Source organism: Bos indicus x Bos taurus, chromosome 19, assembly GCF_003369695.1.
Source record: "Bos indicus x Bos taurus breed Angus x Brahman F1 hybrid chromosome 19, Bos_hybrid_MaternalHap_v2.0, whole genome shotgun sequence".
NCBI lineage: Eukaryota > Metazoa > Chordata > Mammalia > Artiodactyla > Bovidae > Bos > Bos indicus x Bos taurus.
The window spans coordinates 42,127,063-42,135,225 of NC_040094.1; the positions used below are offsets into that span (position 1 = coordinate 42,127,063).

At 43.5% G+C, this 8,163-nt stretch overlaps 1 protein-coding gene across 1 annotated transcript; it reads right to left on the minus strand.

Moving 5' to 3' along the window:
• Positions 1-2,559: 2,559 nt before the first annotated feature.
• KRT12 (keratin 12) lies at positions 2,560-8,163 on the minus strand. The gene is made up of 8 exons (XM_027518146.1): positions 7,582-8,163; positions 6,782-6,864; positions 5,698-5,854; positions 4,681-4,842; positions 4,463-4,588; positions 4,131-4,351; positions 3,211-3,281; positions 2,560-2,771 (listed from the first exon to the last, which is right to left on the minus strand). Exons 1-8 carry the CDS (start codon positions 8,146-8,148, stop codon positions 2,674-2,676), a joined length of 1,485 nt encoding a protein of 494 aa, XP_027373947.1. The 5' UTR covers positions 8,149-8,163; the 3' UTR covers positions 2,560-2,673.

Genomic DNA, 8,163 nt, shown 5'->3' on the forward strand with positions numbered 1-8,163 from the left:
GGTATACAATGTAATGATTTAATATTTGTATATATATTGGGAAATGGTGACTGCAAGGAGTCTAGTTAATATCCATCCACAGATGGTTACTTTAAAGCCATGAGATTAGATGAGATCACCTAGAGTAGAGAGAGAAGATAGCACGATTAGTCAGCACTCAGAGGTCACAAAGAAGAGTCAGAGAAAGCCTCCAGGGAGGTGATGATGCCTTTGGGAGCCCAGTGGAGAAAGTATTTCCAAAAGAAGAGAAGGCTGAGAAACTAAGATAATAGCTAAGAAATGATCACCAGATTTATACCTATGCAATACCCATTTCTCCTTGGAAGTGAAGTGAAGTGAAGTCGCTCGGTCGTGTCCGACTCTTTGCGACCTCATGGACTGTAGCCTACCAGGCTCCATCCATGGAATTTTCCAGGCAAGAATACTGGAGTGGGTTGCCATTTCCTTCTCCAGAGGATCTTCCCGACCCAGGGATCAAACCCGGGTCTCCTGCATTGCAGGCAGACACTTTACCGTCTGAGCCACCAACAAAGGAGTCTCCTTGGAGTCTCACACAATTCAGATGTAGTTGTAAGGAAAACAGGTGTTGTTTAAAACAGTAACTATTTGCAGCCACTTTTGAGTACCAGAAAGTAGCCTCATGTATTATTTGTGGGTGATAGAGCTTGTGCAGGAAAGACCTTGATAATCTCTTTGGGTCTGAACAGTAAGGTTCTCCTAGAGTTAGTTCTGGAAGGTGAGGGCTGGAGAGTTGAGTTGCCATCCATAATAAAGGAAGAAGCGTGGAGTATCCGAGACTGCTAACGAATTTAAAAGAGTGTGACTTCAGAAAGCTGCATATGAAGCATGTCAGCTGAGAATGACAAAATAACTAAGCTTCTGTGGGCTTTTGCACCCAGGACTGGAATTCCTCCAGGCCTGTACGACCCTCTTATCTCCATTCTGCTCCTCTGACACTCCTTGTTCCCCTGGTTTCTCCATAGGATTTTGGTTACACACAAAAAGCAATCATAGGACAAAAATACTGAGTACTTGCTAGGTTCCAGGGACTGTTCCTACTGTTTTATGTACACTACCTCATTAAATTTTCACAAAGCCACTCCACTGTAAGAATAGGAACCTGAGGCATACAAGAGGTTAAGTTACTTGCTATTAAGTATTAAGGTCAGAATTTGAACTCAGTCTGGCTTCAGAGATTTGGTTCTTAATCAGTAAATTTTGCTCGTGTTTTCCTTTTAGGGTTTTGAATTTGGCAACTCAGACTGAACCAGTCTGAATCACCATCTACTCAGGCTTAGACTTTGGCCATCTTCTGCCCTAGCCAAGAACTTGACATCTGTTATTGACCTGTGGGTCTGACCCACCCCAGTAGAAACCCCACCCTGGACCTTGCTGGTGCCAGATAGGAGAAAGGCCACCAAAGCAATGTGTGTTCATGCCCCTTCATACTTACTTCCTCTGTTCCCTTTCTCTTTTCTCTGCCTGGTTGGTTTCTGTTGCCTCGTCACAAATTTTTCTTCCTCCTTCTAGTGTCCTTTGATCTTCTATCCACCCTGTCTCAGCATATCACCATTCCTGGTAGATGTCTATCTCTGCCCTCAATCTCAATTGTGAGCTTCTCCAGGCAAGGACTATACCTCTGAGTCTCCAGTCTGGCACGCTATGAGGGTTCAATAAGAGTTTCTTGACTGAATGAAAGAAGGTGCTGGAAAATGAACAGGGCAAATGTTATACCCTGCAGTGAACAATACATTTTTCTTATTTTTTTGTAACCTTGATGGGCTGATGTAAAAAGAAAAGAACTATAAGAATCTTTTTTGTTGTTGTTAATTATTCTAATAAAGTGCTTCTTTTATTTTTTTGATGTGGACCATTTTTAAAGTCTATTGAATTTGTTACATTATTGCTTCTGTTGTTTATGTTCTGGATTTTTGGCCATGAGACATGAGGGATCTTAGCTCCTGACTGGGGATCAAACCTGCACCCCATGCCTTGGAAGGTAAAGTCCCAACCACTGGACTGCCAGGGAAGTCCCAAGAATCTTCTTGACTTAATCTCCAGCCTCAACATCTTTAGCTCAGTGTTTATCGACTTCATCAGAAGTATTTCACAAACCTCTCTCTACGCCCTTGACTGTATTGTTGGTGTGAAGAAAGTACACGTTTCACATTATTACCTGGAGAAGGCACTGGCGACCCACTCCAGTATTCTTGCCTAGAAAATCCCATGGGCAGAGGAGCCTGGTGGGCTGCAGTCCATGGAGTCGCTAAGAGTGGCGTCAAGAAGGTACACATTTCACATTATTACCGTTCACCTTTTATTAAAATTAACTTTATTAAAACAATACTACTCGATTAAGGTCCTATGATTAAAAATATGTTCTAGGTCAATAGAAAAAAGTTTATTAAAGGACTACCTCAGGTCCAGAAAGATGTAAGGCAATTTTGATTTGTTATCAAGACCCACATTTCCACAATTATTTGTAATTAAATTTTGTTCAAAGGCAAGAAAATAAAAAACAAACAGACTCAAAGTTAATAGGGAATCCAAAGAAAATGAAACAAACAGAAGCAGAGATTGAACTAATATATCATCTTACTCTAAAAGGAATAATTTCTACTTATAAATTTCTTGTTCCTAAGGAACTAATCATGGGGCAGATCTTGTGAAATTTTACATCAGTTCTTCAATTTCCTTAACTTGGGATGAGACCACCTCACCATTCACCACTTCCTGCACAATTGTCTTGATTTTCCGGGCTTTGTTAGGGTCTAAAGATTAAACATGGAACAAACGGAGCAAAAGTTAGTGCTTCAAATATTCATCTAACATTTGTTGTTTAACTTAGGCTTCTAAATTAGGTATTGACTGATACTCTAAACAAAATGCATTTTATTTAATGAAATGTATTCAGTGTTGTCTTGTGTACAAATGAAAATGATTTTCTTTTTAAACACTTAAAAATTGTTTATGATTCTCATAATACCTCTTTGTAGAGTAGATTTTTTTTTTCCTTCCTGAACTTGCTGGGAGTTTTAACCCTGTGCAGACTACTCAGTTTATCTGCAGGAATGCATAAATATTTTTTCTTGGTTCCAAATACAAATATACTTCGAATATACATGCTATATTTAATGAGATCTTACAGTTTTGGTCATTAATAGATGTGATTCTGACTTGTTCTACATGATTCCTAGGGAATCTGCATACCTTTAGAGGAATCAGTTGATGGTGCTTGAGATGTGGAGGCTGTCACATATGAACTTTCCACCAGAGAGTCACTGTAAAGAAAACAAGGGAGTTGATATCACATGATGCTTTCTGGAATGAGAAGGAAGAAGGAATTTGCTGTTTGGGCGTTTAAAATGGCCAATGAGAGAAGGTATTCTAAGTTGCTTGATTAAGAATGATGGAGTGATGCATCCTGAGAGTAATCAGTTGTGCAGCTACCTTTGTTTTCAAACCCTGCCTAAAAAGGGTTCTTGAAGTGAAGCCAACTGACAATTAATGGAAGATGTGGTTTCCCAATTCATGATCCTGAATTCTTACCACCAGTCCAGGCTGCTGTTACTTTTGGAAAGTTCCCTACAGTAGTTTCAAGGTGGTTGCATGGCTGATATTTGATGTGTCATTCTTAGCATTAAAATCAGAACTCTACTGGCTGATTGTTCTAACACACGTCTGCAGTATGCCTCTGTCTGTGGTGCCATTTTTCATCCCAGCATTTTATGAACTTTTATCAAGGAAGATGATGGTGACAACCCTTTGCAAAGTGTAGAGGATTTAATAAAGCTAAGGCATATTAAACATGTCCGACTCATTCGCGCTGGACTCTTTGCGACCCCATGGACTGTAGCACACCAGGCTCCTCTGTCCATGGGATTTCACAAGCAAGAATACTGGAGTAGGTTGCCATGCCCTCATCCAGGGGATCTTTCCCACTCAGGAATAGAACCTGCATTGAAGGTGATTCTTTACCGCGGGGCCACCTAGGAACCCCTATGTCTTTACCAGATGTGTTCTTTTCTGTCAACTAAAGACCCCTTCCCGATTCTGTTGCCCTTAAACTGCATCTGGTGTCCACTGTCGTCAGCCATTGAGGTTATTGTCAATCCCAGTTATCTGTTTACCCTTGGGCCTCGCCGTCCAGCAGGCGGCGGTAGGTCTCAATTTCCAGCTCCAGGCGGGCCTTGACGTTCAGCAGCCGCTGGTAGTCGGCGCTCTGGCGCTCAGCGTCGGCGCGCACCTGCAGCAGCTGCTCCTCCAGGCTGCCGATGAGCTGCTGCACCTGGGACAGCTGGCCGCAGTAGTCGCCCTCGGTTTCAGCCAGCGAGTCCTCCAGGGATTTCTTCTGCACGTGGGAGAGAAACGGCACAGACGTAACAATGGAGGGCACCGAAATGCGGAAGGCGGCCAATGGCCCGTCTTACTCATTTGGATGCATCTCTGGCACGCTCCCTACCATGGCGAGCTGGGACTGGAGCTCTATCTCCAGGTTTTGAAGCGCACGCCGCAGGTCGGTGACCTCACTCTTGCTGGACTGAAGCTGCTCCGTGTTGCTGCTAATCTCCTTCCTGAGCTCCCCACTCTGCCGCAACAAAGAGGGGTGAGGGGACGTGAGTCAGCTCAGCTCCCCTTTAATACAAGCGTATCCACGCCTCTTGTTTTTGTTAGCAGTACCTTTTCAATGAACCAGGCCTCCGCATCCTTCCGGTTCTGCTCAGCGATGGTTTCATACTGCGCCCGCATGTCGTTGAGGAGTCTGGTGAGGTCCACTCCAGGGGCAGCGTCCATTTCTACGCTGACCTGGCCTGGGCCGCCGGCCCGGCAGCTTTGGAGCTCCTGGGGACAGCGGGTGAGAGGGACAAAGGGGCCCATTGTGACTTTCGTGGGCCTCTTCATCCACAAAAAATAGGAAACATTACCTTTTACAACTGCGTTGGTTTAAAGACAAACCAGTTAATACAAACTATTCAAACATCTTTTATCTAAACATTAGTAGTTTTCTTCTGATTTTTGAAAGAGCTTGAGATGGGCCCCTAAACTCACTGCGGGTCCTTGGTGCTGTGCCTGATGGATGAGCTGGCCCTGCTTCTTGGGGCTCCATGGCCTTCACAGGATGGGAAGGCCTGGTGGAATTGGTGCCCCCCGGGGCTTTCAACCGCAGCTGCCAAACCGCCAAAAGGAGGGCTGCAGACAGTCCCTGGGTTTGCTCACCAGTTGTACCATAGTCATTGGTTTCCAGTAGAAAGCTCTTTAGGAGTCTTGTGCCAGGGTTATGCTTAATTACTGACATACATTGTGGTATATCAGAGTTCCATGTGTGTACTACACTGGGTATAACCAGTTTCTCTAGCATATTTAACAGTATGTATTATTGGTAGACTTTTGTTTTTGAACTTGAAAAATACTGTATTTTTGGAACTTCCTTGGTGGTCCCGGGCTTCCAATGTCAGGGGCACAGGTTTGACCAAGGAACTGAAATCCCGCATGCCACTTGGTATGACCATAAACCAACCAACCAAACAAAAACATCAAAACTATATTTTTAAAATCATGAAATCAGGACAATTAAAATTCTGATTGTCCAATGTATTATGCATATCTCTTCTAACTCCATATTTATACATTTGAAATGATAATTGTTGAATCTGGGAGAAAAAAGCTGCTTAGAGAGCTGTCCTTTCTGGCTCTCACCTCCTCGTGGTTCTTCTTCAGGTAGGCCAGCTCCTCATTCAGGGTCTCAATCTGCGTCTCCAGGTCGGCTCTGGCCAGGGTCATCTCGTCCAGCACCCTGCGCAGGCCGTTGATGTCAGCCTCCACATTCTGACACAGGGCCAGCTCGTTTTCATATCTGAAAATCAAGTGCAAAACAGTCTGGGAATCCACACACCCATTTGAATAAGACCCCTGCCATCTTCAGGGCTTCCTTGCAAATAAATCTGGCGGCAGTGTAATGAATGATCTAACTTTTTATTTTCCTTTTTTAAAAAAATGATAATTTACTTCTTAGTTGGAGAGAAGTGAAAAAATTATACTTTTCTATCAGCAGTGAACCCCAGCAGCACTGCATCCCAGGCTTACAACTTCACTTCTGGCTGGCTGCCCTGGCTATGAACAGTAGCAACCCCTCTCTAGCTGGAGTTTCTGACGGAAGCTTAGAAGTGGTTGAAAATAAAATAATCATTTAGTCATCTTGCTTAACTTTTATTCAAGATTTAATTTAAAACATAGATATTCCTTTAGTAACTTGTAATAGGTTTCAGGATCATCACCAAAGCAACATCTTGTGTGGAAATTCTGTGGAGCAAACAGGACCTTAGGATTTTCCTCCTCATATCTGAGGGGAGGGAGTGGTGTAGAAAGGAGAAAGGGATATAAAAATAAGTACATGGTTAATATTTTAGTTATATGTGTCATCAGGAAAAAGATCATTTTATTTAACTCCCAGGCACAAACATTATTAATTCATTTTGATGCATGGAAGACTGAGGTTTAGGATCCTGGTGGAATTATCTTGGCACTTCATGAGTCAATAACAAATGTCAGATATGGTAATCCACAGCCCTGGGTTTGAGCAACTTGTAATTAAGGACATGTAATGTGACTCTATTGAATCTAGATACTTTCTAGAATGCCCAGTGTAAATTTACCAAAACATGTGTGGAACCTGTGAACCGAAGAAGGCTTGAAATATTTGCCATCAATGAAGGAAGGAAAATAGAAAGTAAGAAGAAATGCTGGGACATGTCAGGTATCATTAGTCGTTTATCCTACTCACTTCATTCTGAAGTCATCGGCAGCCAGTCTTGCATTGTCGATCTGCAAGATGAGCTGGGCATTTTCGATGTTGGCAGAAATGATCTGGCGAAACAAGGAAGCACATAAAGTGAGGTCACCAAATACTAGTGTTTTGCAAATATATCTTTGGCAGGAAAATTTTAGGTGATGTTAAAGTGCTATTTTATGAAGAATATAAAGCAGCTTAACTTTTTAAAAGAGAATATATGTGGAGAATCTTACTTAAAAATTAAGAAACATACCTATCGCACAGAAAAGGTAGTGGGAATAAAGTCATTTTATGGAAAATGATAAAATGAAACTATAGGCTTCCCTGGAAGTTGGTAAAGAATCCACCTGCAATGCTGGAGATCCCAGTTCGATTCCTGGGTTGGGAATATCCCCTGGAGAAGGGATAGGCTACCGACTCCAGTATTCTTGAGCTTCCCTGGTGGCTCAGATGGTAAAGAATCCGCCTGCACTGCAGGAGACCCGGGTTCAATTCCTGGGTTTGGAAGATCCCCTGGAGGAGGGCATGGCAACCCACTCGAGTATTCTTGCCTGGAGAATCTCCATGGACAGAGGAGCCTGGAGGACTATAGCCCATGGGGTTGCAAAGAGTTGGACATGACTGAGTGACTAAGCACAGCCCAAATATCTTGAGATGAGAATTTACTCCAAATACAGTTGAATGGAGAAATATCTAAGTTTTAGGTGATTTATCACTGTAAAATCTTGAAATAGAAAAAAAGAAAGTAAAAAATAATTCCCAAAGCCCCTCGAAAGAAACCATTTTGTTACCTTATTCCTGAGGTCTTCAATCAATGGATAATATTTACTGTAATCATTCTGTGACCCCGGGTCTCCAGTCCCAGAGCCTCGTGTTTCATACCACTCTCGAATTTTGGTTTCTAGATCAGTGTTAGCCTCCTCTAGAGCTCGAACCTTATCCAGATAGGAAGCCAATCTGTCGTTAAGATTTTTCATGGTTTCCTTTTCTGATCCAGAAATAAGGCCTCCATCGATGCCAGGGAGAATCCCTAGAGAGCCCCCTCCTGAGCTTCCTCCAAATCCAATCCCCAGGCCTCCAAAGCCCCCTCCCCCAGCCCCTCCATAACCAGCACCCAATCCTCCTGCAAAGGAACTTCCACAGGCACCACCAAAGCCAGAACTAGAACCAAAGCCAGAACTAGAACCAAACATGGAAGCAGCAGAAAAGCCTCCTCCAGAGTTGCCTCCGAAGCCAAAGGCGCTGCCCCCATAGCCACTTCCAATGCTCGAGGCAGACATGCCCCTGGCTCTGCCCAGGGTCCCACTCTGGGAGGACAGCCACTGAGGCAGCCCAGAGGTGCGCACAGAGAGGGACATGGTGCTGCTGGAGGG